The sequence below is a fragment of the Cardiocondyla obscurior genome, linkage group LG20, assembly GCF_019399895.1.
Source record: "Cardiocondyla obscurior isolate alpha-2009 linkage group LG20, Cobs3.1, whole genome shotgun sequence".
Taxonomy (NCBI): domain Eukaryota; kingdom Metazoa; phylum Arthropoda; class Insecta; order Hymenoptera; family Formicidae; genus Cardiocondyla; species Cardiocondyla obscurior.
Genome location: NC_091883.1, coordinates 2,957,182 through 2,980,047, shown reverse-complemented (window position 1 = coordinate 2,980,047; position 22,866 = coordinate 2,957,182). Strand labels below are relative to the sequence as shown.

Genomic DNA, 22,866 nt, shown 5'->3' with positions numbered 1-22,866 from the left:
TTAATCAGCGCGTGGCACGACGCGATTATTTTTCTTTACACAAGCTTAAAGCTTATACAGTTTCAAACGTTCAAATATCGCGTATTAACGCCACCGAGAGAATAATTCTTCATTTTAGCCGTCGCCTTGTACAATGTTACTCGGTCACACCGGGGATTAATAAATCTCTCTGCAAGTCTCGCATATATCATCGACATATATTAGACATACTTAGACAAGACACGAAAGGATCGATGAGTTGCAGAAAATTGCGTTATAGGCTATCCGGGCCGGCAAACTGATATCCCACGAGAGCAAACTCAGCGGGTCCGGGCTATTTTTCCTTTCTCAGACTGAACCCGAGCGCTATCCTGACATCGACTCCTTGCCCTCCCCCCTCGCCGTCGCATCGATCTATATCCACTGTCCTCTAACCCCTGCCCGCCCTTGCATTTCCCTCATCTCTCTCCTAATTCCCTCTTGTCCGTTCATTGTTCCTCACTTCGACACCGCGGTTGTGAAAAATTACGTCGGCAGTTCGGCGCGATGAAAAATATCCCAAGTTTTTCATAACGCGCCCGTACGATTTTCTTGTGAGGGGGGCAAATAGAGCGAGACGGTCGGAATCGATTCGTCTTAATTAAAATTAATAAATGTAGGATATTTCTGATCGAGAGAAAAAAAGGCGCGTCGATAACACAGAGTAGTTTAAATTAGATCGAAATAAATAGAACTTTTATCGGAATTAATAGTAGAAGTTCTAATATAAATGTGATTAGAAGTGCTAGCGTTAAAGATAAAGGACCCCGAATTCGAGACCGACTGTCTGCTTTATTTTTTCCGATCCTACAATTGCGGGCTCGTCCGTGAGAACGCGACGGGACGAAGGACGAAAAATCGGTGGGCCTAAGAGAGGTTTATGGAGGACCGACAAGACGCACGACGGGTATCGGTGCTCCGGGATTAGAGAGAGTGCCACGGGGGTCGAAAAGGGTTGGAATCGGTGCCCTGGAGACCGAAGAAGATACGAAGTCGGTGCCCATGGGTCTTGGAGGCGCCGCGAAAACCGAAGGCGGCCGGGGATTGTCGTATCGTACCTACAGTCTAGCGAGTTGCACTCGTTTACGGCAGCGGTTAGGGCAGTAATTGCGCTAACCTCTGCGTAAACGAATGCGCCCTAAATCTCTTGGATCTCCGTATGGGGTACGAGGCAGATGTGTTATCGCAATAATGCAACGGCCATAGACGAGGTAGCTGTCGTGAAGAATTACGACCGGTAATCCAGATTAATCCGGGGCAATTCTTTTTATCGGCAACAACATTTCTCCTCGACTGCATCGCCCGTGCTCTCGCTCACTCGCTCGCTCGCTCTCGCCGGTGCATTCGCTGCAGCTTAGGCGAAATATATGGAGCCGCATGTGGGTGGTACACGTACCGCCGGTGCGCTGCAGCGAACGAACCGGGGCGCGCGAGCTGGACCGAGATAATATAATATGCAGCCGAAACACACGGGTTCGCCCGTCCGAGATCCCGACGTACTCGAGCGCGAGTGCGATCAGCAATAGATCTGTCGAGGCCGTACGAATTTCAGTCCGGAATACAAATTGAGATTGCCGTTGCTGCACCGACAGGCGAACTAACGCCGCAGCATCCGTTGCGGTCTTTATGTCGGAGGGAAACGCACGATTTTGTTACAAAATTTATATCGAAGAGGCGCGAAGGTATAATCGCGAAAAGGCTCTTGCTTTCTCTCTTTCATTTTTCATTTCTTTTTTTCTTTTTTGCACGCCGTAAAAAAAAGACCACCTGCAGCATACGCGAATGTAGTCACAAAAGTGACTGCAATAACTCAGAAACGTTCACCGAAAGGAATGTGTCAGTCATCCGGGACACGCATCGTAACACGAAAAAAGAGAAATTAAGGTTAAAGAAAGCAGTCTGTTCGTGTCTTCCACCGAAGCTCGTTTGATTTTAACCTTGATTGCATGGCATTATCGAATCCGGAACCGTGCAAGAAATATGAAAGTGTAGAATGCGGATGGCCGGTGAAAAATATCCAATATTCTTGTTATAGAAATTCGACGTCGTAAAAGTGGACGATAGTCATGAAGTCTTAAAGAAAGCCGCTGCACATTTAACCGGCCACCGGGAAGATTTGTATTAGACCGTTCCAGATAGATAAACGCGCTTTCTCCTAAGAATGTAAACATTTTGAAACGCCTTTGACGAACGAATTTATAACATTATCCACCTGCGTCCGAGCGACGAGAACAGTAAGAGTTACAAAAATTAACAAGTAATAAGTTGATACCGGTGACGAGAGTAAAGAGGTATTTATCTACTCGAAATAACCGCGATAACTTTCAGCAAAAATTGTTATATTAATTGTCTCCCGGGGGACTTAACCGCGGCGAAGAAAGAAAGTTTCTCCCTTTCCCGGGCAGAAAGTTCAGGTTGTAAAACGACACACGGCCGAAGAGAGACGTTTCGCGCGCCAATTCCCAGGACGTCACATTTTTAATTAAACAACGTCGCCGGGCGACAGTCGAGCGCGATAACGAGCCCGCTCGATCCAACGGGGTAACCCGCCTTTCGTCCTTCGCGATTCATCAGGAATTCCGATCCCACCGGAAGCTCGAAGTTTCCGCGGGAGATAACATCGCGAGAGTTACGGGCACGGGCGGCAAGTGGAAGGGCCGTTGTCGTCGACGACGACACGTCCGGACCATCTAGCCAAGGGAAAATCCTCGCGCCGGTGAAGATAACGGGGTGAAGGCGAGGCAGTCGTGTTTACTGACTGTAAACCGACTTCCGGCACTCCCGGATAAGCGAGCGTGTAAACACGGCGATATAACAGGTGAGCGGTATCGCCGACGTAACGCGTTTGCAGGTAGACATCGACGGGGCTTGCGTTTCGTACGCACGTGTGGGAAACGTCGGGAAACGGTGAGAAACGGAGTCCGAACGTAAATTACGAGACGCGAGAAGACGCCGGGGGGTAACGGCGACTTCGCGATGCATCTCGCCGCGCGAGAAATTGCACCGCGAAGAAATTTCACCGCGCTAGAAATAACACTCTCGTACGTGGTTTTTCGATGAAACCGTGAGATATTCTCGTTTGAAAACCGCTACTTGTCAAGCGACGGGAGAAAGTAAACTTCGTACCGAATAGTTTGCCAAAAGAATATTTGGGTCGAGGGAAATATTCTCTTACGTTTCAATAACTCAACGTGAGACGTCTGATGTCTTTATGTTAAAGTTAAAGCGGTTACCGGACTCGCAGAACGAATGTAACGCGATGCATTTCGTCGTATTCTTCTTCTCGACCGGATATTAATTAGGAAAGGAAATAAGAAAAATCCCGCGGGGCGTAATGCGCCAAATTACCATCGCGAGACGAGTTAAATTGACGGAATAACAGGCGATCGTGTCTGAAAGCTTTAAGTCTGTACGAAAGTGATTACAGATTTCCCTCTCGGTGCAGCGTCCCTACCTCCGTTAATAACTCGATCGAAGTTTCGAGCGCGAGGTAAAAGATCGTGCTAACGAAGCCGGTAACCCCTAACGAGTATCACACCGGCTAATTTAACGAACGAATCTAGGTATCCGAATTCGTAAGATTAGCTCGCGATATTCGTACGTACGGTTCTACGTGACGCATCCGACCGATGCCTCTCTTTTTATCTCCCCCGGCAGGTTTTTATTTTACGTTAACACTAGCTATTCGCAGCCCGATTACCATTCAAGACCCTAACTTGATCTCATGGGAACTTTAATATCAACTTTATAATGAAAATTATTTTCTCAGTTTTTTTAATTAAGAAAACTTTCGGTTAAACTAGCGCTCGAAGATGTTGCAACTACTTCGTAAACAAAACAAGAAATCGTTAACGTATATATTTATAATATAATCCTATAAACTATGTTTAAAATTATTTATTGCAACCATTAACTTAATTTTTCGCCAAGAAGTTTCTAATATTTGATCCTTGTCGTATATTCCCGTTGGCTGTTATCCGTGGGCTTTCTCCCACACTACCGTAACGCGGAACACAAGCGCATTCTGGGGAAATGGCAGTCCTTTGCGTGACCAGTCGGGGCTATCGTATCCGAGAAATTATCGTCATCGATATGGTCCGCTGCAAAATGTCCTCTCACATGTACAAATTAAGTGCATCGTTGTTACCACCCCAGCATGATACTTCATTCGTATCGTCCACCTCGCCACGCTATATCGCGCGCAGTAGATGCGCATGATTTAATACGCGATTTAATGCGCACTAAACTCGTAACTCCGATCGTTAGGCACGGTCATTGCGGGAAACTTTGCTCGAAAGAAAAGAGCCGCGCCGATAACATAAAGTAGTTAAACCATTAGATCGAGCTATTGGTTCAAAATAAATAGAAGGAATTAGAAATAGAAGCTCTAAGTATAAATGGCTATCGTTGAAGACGAGGAATCTCGCGTTTGAGATCGATTAATTCTATTTATTCCTATTAATTTTGTTTCCGTCGCCTACAGTTTCAGAAATGAGATTAAGAACCGCGTGCCGACTGGAGTGGGATTTCGATCCTGCGCTTTCATGAGAAAGACTCGAATGAGTCCACGATCTTACAGTTTATAAAATAACAATTAATTCGGAGACCCCGTACGTGCGCAGCACACGTTGGCTGTTTCTCGCCGCAGCATCCGTGCTGTCTCTCTCTCTCTCTTTCTTAAGGCGTTTAAAATTTATGCGATTCCGCCGGTACGATATACGCGCGGCCACGCGAAGGGTCAAGTGATTTGTGAGACGCCCTCCGAGCCCTACCCGCGCCGCGAAGGCATTAAGACTTATTTCCGTTGTCCCGGGCCGGGAAAAGTGTTTTAAAATTGCACAAGTCACTTAAGCGCGTTGGAGGATTTACATCGACTCCCCCCACAGGAATTTCGTACACGCCGCGCCGTATTTTTCCATTGTTTTGCATGAGCGATGCAGTTAAGAGTTTCGGATATTAGCTCCGCGAGCGCGTAAAATAGAGCACGTGTTTACGTAGAAATTATTAAATGTAGATTATGCAAAATAAGCGAGAGCAACATAGAAAGTGTTATAATGAGACAGTAGCAGTACTGTTAAAAAATAAAACTCAATTGCAGAATAAATTATAAAAGAGAAAAACCTTCTTTTTTTTTAATAATATGATCGTCGAAAGAAAATTAAATAGTGTTAATTAATTACTGGCAATAATTTAATTCTTAATTTCATTAGAGTACATCGTGCTTGCTTTTTTCATTCTTTTTTTTGTTTGTTGCTCATTGCAATTTCGCTATGCAAAAGCGGATGTGTCGTTATGCTAATCGCGTGCGTTCGATCGCCGTGCAGTACAAGGTACTCTAATCGGAAACACCCTCGAAACGTAGTACCGCCGGTTTATTACGTTCCCGTTAACTTAATTAATTGACTTACGCTGCGGCGTCAAGTCTACGTTAATTAATGAAGGCGCGTAATTAATCAAAGTCGCTGTTGCGGTCCGCGCGACAAATGAGTTACGACATTAGGACGCCGAAAAATACGAAGCCCATACACCACGAAGAGGAAGTTGGACTATTACACGAAACGGTGAAAATATGACGGTCTAAGACGAAATTTTTAAGAATTACAAATTAAGCTGATTCGCAGATTTGTGTCTATATTTAATACCTTGTATTTAATGTGGGAAATTTCGAGCCGAAATTTGAACGCGACGGGATAAAAGGTAGAAATCGGTGCTCTATGGGGACAAAGACGACGGAGACACGCGACGAGTATTGGTGCTTTGAAATCAGAGAGGATGCCATGGGGACTGAAAAAAGTTGAAATCGTTGCCCCTGGGCCTTTAAGACGCCCACGGAGGCTGAAAGCGACCGGAGGTTGTTCACGTTCATAGAATTTAGCGAGTGGGACCACGGAAGCCGCCTCTGCGCCGCCGAGAAGCGAGACACGTTGACGAAAACGTTGACTCTATTTAGCACGGGTCTACCTCGCCCCCGAGGCGGATTCAGTCGCACCGGAGTTTTCCATCGAATCTATCTCTGCGGACGCGAACTGAGTCCTTGCTTGAGCAAGTTTTGCGCCCCGGAACATCCCCGACGAGACTTTAATGCACTTCGCGACGTTTCTCACACAAATTTCGTCTACCTCGTATCGCGTGGAACTTTTTCCTTTGCAATACGTGCGCGTTACGTGCCTCGAAAGAATCTCTGCGCGGATCACCGCTAACATTATCGAAGAAAAAAAAAATGGACTAGAGAATAAAATAAATAATAGTAGAGCTAACTCAGACGATAAAATTGAAGATTTTTATGTATATTTGAAAACTACGACCAGACTCGTTTGAATTTGGCGTTGAATAATGGAAAACGTTACGATTTTTATTTGCAGCTCGTATAGTGGATCGACGATTTAGAAGTATTACAGAAACTTAAACTCTGGTGAGAGGTGTATGCGGGCTTCCGGGAGAACGGACGCTTTTGCAACGCACGCGAATAGGGAAATTCTTTAACAGCACTAACGTCGACGCTCGCTTGGCGACAGTTAAAGTGCATCGTCATTGTAAACCGTTTGTTAATTAATTTTAACATGTAACTGTTAAAGGAAATGCAGATGAAAAAAAAAACGCAAATGTTACGAAAAGCGAGAATAAAACTTTGTTATCAACCAGAAAACAAATCTTTTTCAGAAAACAATTTGCTTTTATGCTTTGTAAATGGTTATACAAAGCGTGCACTTTTAATTAACGCCGCCGACTAAAAGTTTACTCGCATAAAAACGGATATCGAACAGCTGTGAACGGCAGTGCTACAAAAAATAATTCATACACGTTGTTCAATGCAATCACCGTGGTGTAATTCTAAACAGCCTCCCCCCTCCACGCGAAAATTATTTTGCCCACGCCGAGAAAAAAATTTTCTTTAAATAATTTTGTATCACTTATTTGAATTTATTCATTTCATTTAAATAAAATTTTGTTAGCTGAATAAAATATTGTTTCGCTGTATGAAACATAACTATTTTAACAAAAAAAAAATATATATATATATTTATTTATTTAAATTAATTTCTTTTAATCAAATAATACTTTGTTTGCACAAAAATATTGTTCAAAGAAATAAATTATATCTTTAATTTAAAATTACCAAAAATATATTTGATTCAAGTAATGTAGTTCTTTCTTTCAAATAATGTATTATTTAAAAGATTAGACGTCGCCATATATTTTTTTTTTACTCTAGTAAAATTTATTAAATCTAAAAAAATGTTTTCTCTCGGTATATAATTACGATAATCTAAAAGTGTTCGTAAAAAGGTCGCAATATACCGTAAGCCGTAATTTACGAAGCATCAACTACATTATTCATTATCGCTCTATCGTCGCACACCGTCAATATCGTTTCAGATGATAAAGTATTAATATGCGTCACGAGGAACAAAAAAAGAAAGAGAAAAGAAATGAAATAAATTTAATTGGAACCGCGACGAGTCTAACACGACACATTGCACGTTTTGTCAAACTGCACGAATGAATTGAATAAATCTTTTATTAGTCGTCAATTGTTTCGCCAAATTATTATTCTAAAATTAAGCGGGCTTATCTTATCAAGTGATATCATATGCTATTAATCAGTGACCTGTTGTGTCTAAAAGATAAATAACGTGCAATCTACTAAAAAATATTTTCCTCTGAATAACTTTTAATCGAAAATTCTTTAAATAACTTAAGCAACGTGTTAAGTCCACAATAATCGTTATGTAAATTGTTATACAAGATAAGATTAAATTCATCATTCAGCCGTTGCGTAAGATGCAAAATATAATCGATTTGTCGAACATAATTGGCTTGTAATAATTATTATTTCAGACTAGATATTCGCACGTAAATACTCGTGTTAAAAAATATTAATCGAGTAAAAAAAAAAATAAAGAAATCATAATTTTGTATGTACTTCGATTTGGAAGCTTTAAAATTTTTCTGAATTATTTATCTACGTCAAAATTAAATTTTTATTACAATTTGGAAGCAACTGGATTGATCGATCAGAATTAACAGTTTAAAATAAACTGTCGTACTAAGACAAATAAGTTAATCATGTAGAGGAGATTGCGAAACGCATATCGTACCGAATACAGGCCAAATGCACTCTCGTGCCAAATTCGATTTAAAGTACAATCGACGTGGCTAAAGAAAGTTCAAGAGGTTGGTTATCGACGAGAGTAATCACACCAGATATTGACAAATCACTTTTAAACCAGATTACTGTGCCAGTTTTACGTGCCCGTTAAATCTTCTATACCGAAAAAGAATTTCTTTTACAAAGAGAGGAGAGAAAAAAAAAAGAAAAAAAAAAGAAAAAAAAGGAGTACCATTATTGAATCTTTTTTTTTCGAGAATTTTGTTTCTATATTTGTTCCCGAATTATGTGAAAATAAAATATAAAACGAAGCATCTTTGATATTTTATCGTAATGAAATATTTCAAGGATTATTCGCCCGGCAAATATAACACGGATGTACCGCAATTAATTTTGGTCCACCTGCATTTCATTCGAATACTACCGCGCCGCAACCGTTATATCAATACAGGTCTCTACGTGAAAGCAAGAATTTCGACGAGGCTGGGAACGGAGTTTACGCTCTTCTCATTATACGTTCAAAAGTTACTTTCGAACGGGAGTCTCACTTGTGGAACAGTATGCTCATCATCCTCGTGTCCTCCAATGACACGCGTCCACGTTGGAAATTTCAAGCGAAGTCACGCTATCTCTTTCTCTCTTTTCCCTTCTCTTTGCGCAACGGTTGACGTCACCAGCGGATACGCGGTTCCGTATAATGAAGACTACTTTCGTATTAATTTTAAACGTACCGTCTTAAAGCGCTAGAGCGCTTCGCTGACCGTGCTTATTTATTTACCTATCACGATTGCAGTTGATTTATTTTACATAAGTTAAATTTAGAAAAAAAAAAGAAAATGCTAAATAAATTTATCGAAACTTGATTGAATTAGTTTGCATTTTTTTTTTAGTACACGTGGCATTATCAGCTCTTTCCTCCCGTCTTTCCTTTAACTCACTATCGCAATATACCGCAATAAATTATTTTATCTAAAAACATGTTTCATATTTGTGCTCGAAAATTAATTGCGAGCCATTTACTTAAATATCAAATGTAAAAATATTCGTGGACATGTGGAAATTATTGACGTTAAAGATACGGCAATCTCTGTCACATATGTTAAGCCGTTTTTAGTTATTAATGCGTGACGTCACTGTCGTGCTATTTTTAGTACGCATATGGTTCTCTACCGACTTTCGGGCTTTTTCGTTTCCGCCGCACTTCTCAACAAACAATATAAATCAGAAGAAAGTATCCTATTTTTTGTTCCGACTTTACTGCGCTGGTTAAGAAGTGCGGCGAACGCGAGCGGATCTACTGTTTCAATCTCAACCGCTAGGTCGAATTCATTAATACACGTAATCGACGAAGTCGCTCGGCCCGACGCATTATCGTAACGCGCGATCATCAACTCGTGCCTGGTATCAGTTTACTTGCATTTCCTACGGGCAGACCCGGTTCTTTTACCGTGCTTCCCCACTGACCTTGAGTCAAACTTGCTGCCGTCCTGAAGCGTGCCCGTGTAGTGCATGGTCAGCTGGTCGCCTTTCTTCGATCTGACGTCGCATACCTCGGGCATGTACAACTTCTCGACCTTCGGGCCAGTCTCGGCGTTACTGGCCCTGCTGAGTGCCACAACCGCCACCACGAGGAGCAAAGTGTAACGGCATATCGCCAGCACGGCACTCGCGCTATTCGACGTATTAGAGGCCATGTTCATCAGCCGACGGGTGCTCGTGAGCAACTGAGTTCTCGCGCTCGTTCCACGGCGGCGAGAGCCACCTTCGCCTCCCCCGCTCGTCCCACTGTTTCAGAGCGGCGGCGCCGTGGTCGGGACGGAGTCAGGCCAGCGGGATCGGAAGAGGACGGAGAGCCCATGCCGCCACATTGCGCCGTCTCATTGGCCCCAGCGTGGAATATGTAGGTCTCCACCTCGGGAAAGTCCTTTTCTCTCTCTGTCGCCTCTCAGCTTCGCTCGCGATTTCTCGCTCGTTCCTACCAGGTCGTCTCCCCTTCGGCCGTTTCATCTCGCGTCGCGCTCTCCTGTCTCTCCTCGGCTGCCTGTGCCACATCTCCGTCTTCGTGGCTGTATCCCGGAGCGGCACGTCTCGCTCCGACCCGATTCTCTTCCCGCTTTCTCTCTCACCAAGCCACGTTACACCGGCTCCGTTCTTTTCCACGCTCACGCACTAAGTATTCTCGTCCTTCTTCCGCGCCGTTGGCGTATCACGGTGTCTACGGGTTGCACCACGCTTGCCTTCTCACTTGCCCATCAACTCCTGTGTTCCCTTTCATCCCTTCGGTCCCGTCTTCTTCGCATCGCTGCGTCTTTTCCTTTTACTTTTTTTTTTCTTTTTCCCTCCTCTTCATCCTTTTCCCTCGTTGTTCCCCCCTTTCACCCCATGGTTACTGATACCAGGAACACGAGTTGACTTACGCTCTGATTTTGACAAGACCTCGCGAAATGCGTCGCACAAATGCGCATTCGATGAAATAATAATAACGTAATACTTGACAGAATATTTAACAAATTAGTTTGTTATCGTTTCGTCCCTCTCGTTATTTCAATATTAATAAATCAATTGAATTCTAATACGAGAGTATTATTTATTAATAATCCTAATTGATACAGTTCGAGCGCCCAATCGGATCGCATATGGATTACTTAACGTCGCGGCAAATCGGGATAATTACCGCAAAAAGGAAACTTCCACGTTAACGTTATCTCGCTACTCCCTCATTTCAATTCCGCGGGGATACTTGGATATTCATGGAAATTGAATTTGTAATACGACTGCCACGGCGTCACGAACTACGGAGCGAACGTGCCATCGATATCACTCCTCGCGATGGATTAGCCGAACTTGAGAAAGGAGCCCTCACCGAATCGATTATCAACGTCTGTCCCCGTCCGATCAAATTGCACAGTCGTATCACTTCAAACCGCACCGGTCGAAGGAGAGCCGGCTCCTGCCCGCGCGATATTCCCGCATTACCTACATAATTATACGACCGAAATTACGTTCAACGATCGGTCGCGGGGTCTTGAGAGACTCCGGGGGCCTACGTAACGTTAACGCACAGTTCTCCGCGCTAATCTGTTTTGATCGCTAATTTTGACAGTTAATTTTAGGAAGCCCCAACCGGCAATAATGGGGATCTGCGGCGTGGAACGAGCTTCTCCCGTCCGTTATCGATAATGCCGACGACGCGGCAGCGCAGCTGTATGCCGGATGTGAGAGATTGCCCTTGCACCGGGAGCACGTTCGAAATTTTCGAGAGAAAGAGGACGGAACTGCGGCGCGGCTGGCGATCTCATTTTCTCTCCGAAACGCCCAAGTTGATCTTGCGTTCGCTCACGTTGGACCCGACGCCGGTCCATTTTACAATGCCTAACATGGAACGCTGACCGCGCGACCACCCGTTCCGCGAGAAATTTTCGATCCTCACAATGTTCGCGCAATTATGCTTCTAAAAGCGCGTGCCGAATGCTAAATCTCAACTGTATCGCGTCTGTTTTGCAGCATCGTCAAAAAACAATTATTAAAAAATATCTATACATCCCATTGTTAAAATAAATTAAACTAATTTGATTAAAAATTATTTTCTTTTTTTTTTTGTTAGAATAAATATGTTTATGTATGCTACTATATTTTATATTCGCGTGCTGTACCGAGCTCCAAGTTTTATATCAGCGGTATGATAAAATCCGGGACGGAGATAGATGCAAATATTTCGTAATTAGACGCCGAGCTCCCGCAATCAAATGTCCCATCAAAACGTAGACAACAACGTGTGTGCATCGGCGATAAATCTGCGCGATTAAAATCCTTCCGGGCCACGTAGATTGACACTCAATTTTGTTGGGTTTGACCGGACTGCGTAATGAAGTTTGTGGTAAAGGCAGTCTACCGATTGCTGCTGATGTGTAACGCGAGCGGTGGCTTCGACGCACCGCGAAACGAAATATCACCGACGAGACGACGAATCCGAGCGCGCCACGTCGAATATTCTGCGGTCTTAGGATGAGCAAATACGAAACAAGAACCCTTTTCTCGTTGTGGTTTGATAATGCACGTGCAATATATACTTTTATTTCATTTTGCATGTAAAGTCTTTCAGTATAAAAAAAAGGAAAAAAAAAAGAAGTTAATTAACCACTTTACAGTCAAGTTATTTTAAACTTAAGAACCTCGTTGGGTCAGCTTTCTTTGTGTACGTAAAAAATTCTAATTAACTTCTTGCGTGGAAGTCAGCATTATTTATATTTTAAGTTGACTAGCAAGCGCGCTCACACATGCACACGGAATCGTGAAAGGACATGATATACATTTAAATTGAAGTAGTTAAAAAAGAAAAAGTGATTAATTATATGCATGATCAATTATATAATCGAGTAATGTATAGTCGATGACGTGTTATCGGTTTAAGAGACCCAAATAAAAGCTACGAAAAAAAATTATGTTACTCACCAATCTGCATGAGCATCAGCGGAGTTGAAGAATTCTGCCGGTGACTGTAACATAAAAAAGAAAATATTAATATAAACGTGTCAGAAAATTAATAAGATTAATAAAAAAAAAAGTAAAATTTTTTTTTTAATAAAGATTTGATTTTTAAAAAATTTATGCTTACCTATAAGTTGCTCCGCCGATGCACGATGCCCCCCGGGCCTGCTCCTCCACTCAGATGGAACGTAACGAGCCATCCTTCCGCGCACAAGTAACTTGCAAACGCACCCCCGTAAAAAAACGCCCGTACACTAGCGGCACTCCCGACCGACGAACCGGCTGCGGTTCGTATGATGACTGATATCGGCGCGCGGCACTTTAAGTTCTCATTAAACGATGCGAAGCAGCGGAGTTTGTCTTGACCTGTAACAAAAAAATTAACAAAATTATTTCATACATATTAAATTAATTAAATATAAAATCGATAATATCGAATATGTAAAGAAAACATTAAATTTTATAACGTTATTCTTAAAATTAATTTTTGTCATACGACACGTTATGATAAAAAAATTGCACACGTTTACGGTAGCGATTAGGACGTTAATTGCGTTAGCCTCTGCGTAAATGAACATTTAGAGGATTTCATTTGTAGAAAAATACTTTTTTTGGGTGTTATTTTAGACAAACGAACGGAAAGTAACCAGCAAAATATTGTCGTTAAACGATACCTTCCAAAAGACTTTAATCTCTGATTATTTCGGGGGCTAGACAGCTGCTACGATCGTGGATTAAATGAACCGATTCAGTGTTTGTTCCTCGATCGTTCGTTCAATACGGGTTCGTGGCTGCGCGTTGCTGCATAATCCACACGGAGTTATGTAGATCCTGGGCTTATCGCTCTAGGATTTCCATTCTGTCTCATTATTAATTTCCATGCGTTAAGCAGCCAGAGCGGAGCTTAGTTGGAAGCGTCGTTATACGAGCTGTTGGAACTTCCTACCGCATTTGCGCCCGAGTCTATTGATTTTGAGAAATAATTGTTCTTTGCCGCTAATACGGAGGGGTATGCGTGCGTAAACAGAGTTGAATTAATTTTAACCCGACAAATTTTTTTAATAAAAATTTTGCGAACAAAGCTATTTTTGTATCTATATATTATTATTAAGAATTTTATAATTAAATTAATTTTAATGTTTTTTTTTTTTTTTTTTCAAGAATACAGTTGCATATAATAAATGCATAGAAAAATATAATTGGAACTGTAGCGACCACGGCGCGGCGCGGCGAGATCAGATCAAAGAGTTCACTGCGATTTTGCGAACATTTCTTAAGATGTAAACCCGGTCTGATGGGAGTAGCCCGTCGTGCTCGATATAACGAGTGTGTATACAGGACGCTTGACTTTTCGCTTTTCGTTACACATCACCACATCGTCGTCGTCGTCGTCGTCTACGTCACGAAACGAGCATACGGGTTTACCTATCTTCCGTCAAAGCATGAAAAAGTACGGGCAAATATATTTTTGCAGCTAACATCGTTTTATCTGCAAAATATATCAACTGCAAAATTGAGATAGGAAATTCTCGTATTTTGGAAGACGTGCACGTACATTTTTAAAGCGCGCAGTTTAATTTGCAATATAAATGTATCAACCCAAAAAAAGTATTTGTCGTGCGAAGTAATTATTTTCCTCTAATATTATATTTTAAAATAGATATTTTACAGCAAACATATTTCTTTTTTAATAATGTGGATTATTTATCTTAAATTTATGAGATATATGTATTAAGGCCGAGTCAACTTTTTGGAATTTTTAGTTTTAGTTCTCTTGAACTACGAAAGGATTGCATACGTTTACGATGGCGATTCGTGCGGTACTTGGTAAATTTCTTTTAAAGCCATATATAAAATTAAACTCTTCTAAGATTTAGAGAATTCCGCTTAACCAAAAATTATTTTCTCTTTTTCTTTACGGTACTAGATTACTCTTTGCTTTTGTGAAACGGAAATTCTTGTAATAATATGTATTTTCCTACTCATAATCTGACGCACCGTATTAAATTGCCGTCCAATTTTCCCTCATGTTAATATTCAACATTGCTCTGTCACGGAACATCAAAAGGTCGGAAAATTGTCTCTTTATGAAAATTTCGGACGTTCGCATGTACATAATGGAAGCCTGCGAAAGATACATGCAGACTACGCGCAGCGCAAGGTTCAATACAATTTTCGCATTTCACATCGTCATTACATTCCGCACTTGTCTCCTCGCGGAACGATTTATAGTAATTTATTGCTGAACGAAACAGTTGAAAAAAAAAAAAGAGCAAGCCTAACCGCAAGGTTATTCTGTAGGAAGCGGATTATAAGCTAGTATGATGTGCCTACAACGCACAGTGAAAGTTTTGCCGAGGTCAACTTTCTCCGATCTGAAAGATTCTTCGACAATGAAATCATGTGACAAGTGGCAATGCGCGAATACTTTTTGCTCGAACTTCGATATTGGATCTTCTTATAAAAATACACAAAACAAGAACCTCAATAAAATTTCTAAATCACGTTTTATGAAATGTCAATACACGTAAACGAGAAAAAAGAGCGAAATGTAACAGATAATGTTGCAAACTTTTTATACAAGTATTATACGCGTACATCTCCACTCAAAAAAAAAAAAAAAAAAAATACTTTTAAACTATTCAATTTTTTTTTTTTAACAACAAAAGCGATGCGTACGTTTTACGGTAATAAATTCTTGATAAGACTCGTAGAAACGCTTAATAATGTGTCGACGGAAATAAGAAAAGGCAAATAGAAACTACAGCAAAATTTGTTTGCGGAGAAATCGATGGTGCTACCTTAATGGTGCATCTTTCATTCTTCTAAGTGAAAATTGGCCCGTTTTGAAGTCATTGTCGACGCAATTGCAGTCTCCGAGCTAGTGTTACGACTAGGCGACGTGCGAGTTTCAGTCGCGCAACGCACATTGAAACGGAACTCGTTGCGGAACTATCTCACGGGAATACCACGGACCGTGTTTCCCTTAACCCGGGACCAGGCCCGCGAGCCTGAGAAACAGTTTAGCTATCTCTGGCATTCGAACTGGCTGAAGCTCGCGTTACGCGTGCCCGCGCTTTCAAGCTCGCCTGTCGAAACTGTAAGTGTTCAACTAGCTGCCATTTCCTCCGGCGGAAATCGACTGGTTTATTTTCTTATGTATTTGCTCCATAACGAAAATCAACCCCAACCAATTTTCTATATATACATATACTTTATTTTTTATAATACATATCGATAAAAAAAAACCGAGAACTCTAAATAGAACTAATGGAATTGAAATGTGCGGGGGGTTAACTTTACACATCCGTTCGAAAATTTCGCCGTGGCAGTTAGCGAATTCGATGTACATACATCGACCGACATTTACATACCGATACGTAAAATATCCCATAAATAATTCATCGGAAGATGAATTCTGTTTGTACGTAAGCGAGTTGGTTTTCCAAGTCGGCGACCGTCGAGCCAATTAAAACGCGCGATATTTTAATATTCCGACTTCGAGCGAGGGATTTGAGCTCGTAAAAATAAAATAAAAAAGAGAGAGAGAAAGAGAGAGAGACGTAGTGACCGTTCTCGGTTTGACCGGCGCGCAGCATCCATACGCTTCACGAAACGACCGCGAGATCCTTCTCCGCGCCGGAAGGAAACGCATTGCAACGCTCGGATACGCTTCGCAGCGGCAGGCGCGATGACACCAGTGATAAACGACGAGATCAGGATGACATGTAACACGAGGCGCGGTGCTGAGAGGCGAAGGGTGAAATTAAAGAGCGATAGACGGACGCACGCGGCGACGTGCGTAGAGGAAGGATTTCGTTCGAAGATGCGCGAGGAACAAGCCGGGAAAAAGCCGGAGATAGCTCGACGTTCGACGATGCGCGCAAAATCGAGCGGAATCCTCCCGTCGGGGGGAGGAGGGAGGCGAAAATCAAATGTGTTTTCACATGTTTGTCATTTTGTCATCTCTGAATTGCATTTACATTCCTCGGCGCCGAGCGTACCGTGTTTTCACAAAAACGTGCTCGAAATTTCTGTTTGAACTTGAGATTCAATTGCCGCGCGAGGAGTTTTTAATATGCGATTTATTCAATCGGGAGTGTCGTACAATATCGTGCGATTGTGGTTTATTATACGGACGCGTTTTACGCGAGTAATTTATAGATGACATAAAATAAAATAAAATGACGATGTCAACGAGCTTCGTGTGATAAAAAGAAAAAAAAGAATCAGAATTTGTGATCGAGAAAATAACTGAGTTGTATTCCTCAAACGTATAATTCTCATAAACAATTATGAACAAAATATTTTGCACTATATTCCTTTACTCTAATTTTACTGCATCAAACAGTAATAAAAACTAAAATTTTTCTGAATAATTTAGTGAATTTTTCTCGATGTAAAAAAAAAAATGAAAACTAAAATTGACTGATTCGTTTAGTAAATTTATTTTTACGCGTACGTACATATCATTGATAAACATTCGATTATGTGCCAATCGCGTTTGCCGAGTCATTAAACATTTATATCGATAAATACTTGTTGTTAACACAGCATTATCTTAACATTGCCCGTACACGCGAATTATTGCGCCGGCACGTTGTAAACAAAGTTAGCCAATTTACGTAATTAATTAGACGCCTAAGGCTGATTCCGTTTTCCAATTGTCAGCGCTCGTTAGGTCAAAAGAACACGTAAGCCAAATCAATTTACGAAGCTTACAATTGTCTTAAATAGAATATAAAGGGAACGAGAGTGAAAGAGATAAAATTTCAAGAGACTTACATCGTACTAAGTGACGCGATTAAATAAAGATAGCTGTGAAAGTTTTTATTATTCAAATAAAATATTTCTAGTTAATTTTAATAAGTCTATGAAAAGCAAACTTTGCAAAATATTTCTGTCCGCCTAACTATCTAAATTAATGGCTGCATTTTTATGCTAATACGCGTCGGTTTTAAATATTTTAAGTGCCGCGAGTGAATGTGAAAAGTTTTACCGAGCCGCGTCATAGTAATCTAAATTTTTTTTTTTTTCCGTATAATTTCACAGAGTGCCCGGTATCGCCGATTTCTCCCCAGAATACGTGCTTGTATCCGGAAAGAGCACCGGTGTGCCACGTGGCCAATTTTCTTCCGACAATATTGACCTTCCCGATGCTTCAATGGACGGACAAAAATTTCTGCGGGTTTCGTGCCATCGCCGCCGGTTGAAACGAGACGGGATATACCCGATGAGTGCGCTAATCCACAACGTTTGACGTGGAGACTCGATTTCGCCGCGGAATTATCGAGAGCATTGAAGCTTTAAGCCCCCCCGGACGAGATTCCGGAAATTTCGGGATTTATATTCCCAGCGCGTCGGCGCCGCGAAAAAAAAAAAAAAAAAAAAAAAAAGAAATCTGTTAAATGTCGACCGCGCATTGATTACCTGAGAGAGTGAAAACACTTTGGGAGATCTATATAAGCCGGGCCGAGAAGGCCGTAAACACATAAAATTGAAAGGACCTATGAAATGGATTCAGCCGTGTACGACTATAAAATCGTGATGTCACGACATCTCGGCGCCGCTAGGCGTTGGCGGAAAACGAACAACGATATACAATATATACATAGAAACTATTAACGGATCCTTGGTCAAAGGACCAAGCTTAACCCACCGATGGAATAGAGGCGTGCGATATACGTGCCGACCGGACTGTGAAACGCGCGGCGAATTGCAGCCGCAGCCACCGCCGCCGGTGCATTCGTAACTTGGCGAATTGCACGTACGTAGCCAGACGTTACAAACTCATCTTATTGGGCAATCTCGCGACCGCGATCAATTTTCCCGACGCAGAGAGAACGGGATCTTCCAATCGCTCTGGAAAACGTGTACAGTGGACAGGAGCAATTCCAGTCTGTCCTGTTCACGCTTTCCCCTCGTATGCAAAGGGTACGAACATTTTAAACGTATAATTGATAAAAAAAAATATATAACAAAAAAAGAATGGACTTAAAAATCGTATGTTTCAATAATGTTGGGAATATCGCGCCGACACAATTCTTTCCTGTCATTTCGCTGCGTTTTCTCGACCGGATAAGTTCCGAGCGCGTTAAAAGTTTCAGCTCGCTTGCTGGCACCGATGCTGAACTTCGCTAAGGGCGGTACCGGGCGTTTTCCGCTTTCTCGTCGCACCCGCTGATCCTTTAGGAATCACACGCTTGGGACGAGTTTCCGCGACAAATTTGTTAATATTGCAGACTCGCCGCGCCCAAGAGCGTCTATAGACAAGAGCTGTGAGAAGCCCAAGGGAATTTAGCGCGCAAGAATTTAGCTTTCTCTCTTCTAGGCAATTCCAACGCAAAACGATGAAAGATTGAAAGATTTCATTACTTACGACTGTAAACGCGGGATGGTTTCGCGTACGACAGAAATATTCGCAGCGCGATATCGTTTTATTAAATTACGTGGAGAAGTGTATCACGGAATTTTAAATATATGTATACGTTGAAGCAGAAATAAAATTGTAATGCACGCGGCAGTCTAATTATTTTGTAAAATAAATATTAAATTAATGATTCGTACGTAATCGTGATAAAAATTTCTAGGCAAAAAATATATCAGAAATTACCTGCATCTCGATGCGCCGTCTTCTCCACTCGTTCGAAGATGCTCCTCGCAGCTTCCGCCAATGCTCCTCGTAGCAGGTATCTCTTTGCTCTTGCTCAACGCAGCAGCTTCCGCTCCGGTTTCGGTTGCGAGCCTGCGACGCAGTCGTCGAAGCCACCGTTGAGGTCAGGAAGAACGTTGAGGCGACGATTTCTCCGTTCCACACCCGAAGGACGAACAACGACGTATTTCGTCCGGGATATCGTGTGCCCGAACACACGAGACGCGACGCGACGCGATACCGCGATCGGAGTACCGACAATACTCGTACGGATATTTCAGTACTTGTTCTAGAACGTCCGAAGCACTCGTCACCGGTGGCTACTCTTTAGAATTGTTCGTGTAGACCCCTCGCAAATCAGGCGATATTTGAAGCATCGTGATTGGTCGAGTAGTTAGTAATATTCACCACGGAGTCGCTAGCAACCAGACTAGAGCTCCCTCGTCGCCAGCTACGTCGCGAGTACAGCTAGCCATGTGCACTACGTACAGGTGCGCAAGAGCGAATGCACAGTCGTCTCAGCGTCGAAATAATATTCATCTGTAATATAATATTCTTACAGGTTCGTCAAAGTCATTGGAAAAAGACTACGCTTGGCCTTGACTGTTTGCGGAATGCGAGTCTAGTAAACATTGGCGGTCGTCCGACTCGCTCGAGCTTACCGTCTAGTGCTGCCACCGTCGGCCCCCACTACGCTTTCTCCCCCGGCAATCATCGGCAGCCTCCGCGACAAGTCGTGACTTGCTTGCTCGCGCTTCGCAGCGTTTGTCGACGAGAACAGTCAGTGTTGTGATTCTGTACGGTTCGGAACTATCGAGGTCGCAGATACGACATCTCGTTCATTCCCGTTCGATTCGCTCGTACCGTTTACCGTGTAGTGCTGCTACCGTCTGTTCCCGCTACGCTCCTCCCACGCGACAACCTTCGACGGCTTCCGCGACAAATCCTGACTAATTGCTCGCGCTTCGGAACGTCTCTCGACGAACATTCAGTGCCGTGATTCTCTAAGATTTAGAAATCGAGATCGCAGATACGACGTCTCGTTCATTCCCGTTCGATTCGCTCGTATCGTTTACCGTGTAGTGCTGCCACCGTCTGCCCCCGCTACGCTTTCTCCCCCGGCAACCATCGGCAGCCTCCGCGACAAATCGTGACTTGCTTGCTCGCGCTTCGCAACGTCTGTCGACGAGAACAGTCAGTCCTGTGCTTCTCTACGATTCGGAACTATCGTGGTCGCAGATACGACGTCTCGTTCATTCCCGTTCGATTCGCTCGTACCGTTTACCGTGTAGTGCTGCCACCGTCTGCCCCCACTACGCTTCTTCCCCGCGACAACCTTCGACGGCTTCCGCGACAAATCCTGACTAATTGCTCGCGCTTCGGAACGTCTCTCGACGAACATTCAGTGCCGTGATTCTCTAAGATTTAGAAATCGAGATCGCAGATACGACGTCTCGTTCATTCCCGTTTGATTCGCTCGTACCGTTTACCGTGTAGTGCTGCCACCGTCTGCCCCCGCTACGCTTTCTCCCCCGGCAACCATCGGCCTCCGCGACAAGTCGTGACTTGCTTGCTCGCGCTTCGCAACGTCTCTCGACGAACATTCAGTGCCGTGATTCTCTAAGATTTAGAAATCGAGATCGCAGATACGACGTCTCGTCCTCTCCGTCCTCCGTCGTTGCCAAGTACGCTACGAATACAGCTAGCCATGTGCACGACTTACAGGTACGTAAAAGCGAATGCACAGTCGTCTCGAAATAATATTCATCTAAGATATAATATTCTTACAGGTTCGTCAAAGTCAAAGTCAGAAAAATACTACGCTTGTCAGTCAGTGCTGTGCTTCTCTACGATTTGGAACCATCGAGGTCGCAGATACGACGTATTCTTTTGTGAGATGTTCGCGAGCTTGCTGTCTCTTTCCTGCTACGAACGGAGCCTTTCTGGATTGCTACGTCGTGCGAGATGGTCTAGATGGGATCGTGGCGACGAACGACGAGGATGATCTACTTCCAGGTTTGTCGTAATACAGATCGCAAGGTAAGTCTATCTCTACACGATCGTCTGAAATGCCTTGATTCGATAGGCGCATGTGCGTACATATGTCGGGCGTAAGATTGTCTCACCGGACTGAGATAATTCCATGATTCTGATCGGCGGTGGTCGTCGCGAGTCGAGTGGCTTAAGATGAACTCGCGAGACGACCGTTTTGCGACATACAATGATAGTTGCCGGCTGCTACATATGTACGTTCATTTAATATTCTGACTACATGTACTATTCAATTTGTTATTTACAAGTAAAATATTTTTTTGGAGTGCAGCAAATACATTTGTCACATATTTTTTATTCACCGGTTCGATGCGCAGCAACGTAGATACAGTAACAGTAATCCTGTAACATACAAAAAAAAATATATATATTGCAGATGTTTGAAATTATGTTTACTGTTAGAAAAAAATTTACACTCTTCTAATTATTATTTAAAAAAATTAAACTTTGCTATAACTTTAAAGTTCTTTCAAAAAAATGCACACTCAAAAACAAAAAAATATTTTACTTTTAATGACTTCCTCTTGATTCTGGAGGATTTTTCTATTATACATTTTCTATTATACATTTAATATTCTGACTACATGTACTATTCAATTTGTTATTTACAAGTAAAATATTTTTTTGGAGTGCAGCAAATACATTTGTCACATATTTTTTATTCACCGGTTCGATGCGCAGCAACGTAGATACAGTAACAGTAATCCTGTAACATACAAAAAAAAATATATATATTGCAGATGTTTGAAATTATGTTTACTGTTAGAAAAAAATTTACACTCTTCTAATTATTATTTAAAAAAATTAAACTTTGCTATAACTTTAAAGTTCTTTCAAAAAAATGCACACTCAAAAGCAAAAAAATATTTTACTTTTAATGACTTCCTCTTGATTCTGGAGGATTTTTCTATTATACATTTTCTATTATACATTTAATATTCTGACTACATGTACTATTCAATTTGTTATTTACAAGTAAAATATTTTTTTGGAGTGCAGCAAATACATTTGTCACATATTTTTTATTCACCGGTTCGATACGTAGCAACGTAGATACAGCAACAGTAATCCTGTAACATACAAAAAAAAATATATATATTGCAGATGTTTGAAATTATGTTTACTGTTAGAAAAAAAATTTACACTCTTCTAATTATTATTTAAAAAAATTAAACTTTGCTATAACTTTAAAGTTCTTTCAAAAAAATGCACACTCAAAAACAAAAAAATATTTTACTTTTAATGACTTCCTCTTGATTCTGGAGGATTTTTCTATTATACATATTGGTAACTATGTTGCTTCACTGAAGCAGGATGCCTGTCTCAGGATTTCTTTAGAATTTTCTAGGATTCAAAATCTTTAGGATTTTCACTTTTGTACTCGCTTTTCTTTAATCCAATTAGTGTAGAACAATGCTTGCACGTCGCTTTATCATACATAGACTGTAGGGAGACCAACGCGCGCACCTTGCGTTTCTTCTCAATGTTCCTTAAACTCTGCAAGTCCTTCATAAATTTTGCCGTCCCTGCTCTTTCTCTTCGCCCT

General features: G+C 42.0%; 1 protein-coding gene and 1 long non-coding RNA gene across 3 annotated transcripts in view; both read right to left on the bottom strand.

Moving 5' to 3' along the window:
* Window positions 1-10,455, bottom strand: part of Fkbp14 (peptidyl-prolyl cis-trans isomerase Fkb14) — a 34,633-nt gene extending 24,178 nt beyond the window's left edge. Inside the window, exon 1 of one of the 2 annotated variants that reach the window (XM_070670346.1) lies at window positions 9,593-10,455. In XM_070670346.1, coding sequence (XP_070526447.1) covers window positions 9,593-9,828 — 236 coding nt within the window. In that variant the 5' untranslated portion in view covers window positions 9,829-10,455. The remainder of the gene's footprint in view (window positions 1-9,592) is intronic. The other variant, XM_070670347.1, reaches the window with a different exon arrangement.
* Window positions 10,456-10,616: 161 nt separating this feature from the next.
* Window positions 10,617-19,758, bottom strand: LOC139110512 (uncharacterized). The gene is made up of 3 exons (XR_011547010.1): window positions 19,230-19,758; window positions 12,744-12,982; window positions 10,617-12,624 (listed from the first exon to the last, which is right to left on the bottom strand). It is a non-coding gene; the product is annotated as an uncharacterized lncRNA (long non-coding RNA).
* Window positions 19,759-22,866: the final 3,108 nt, after the last annotated feature.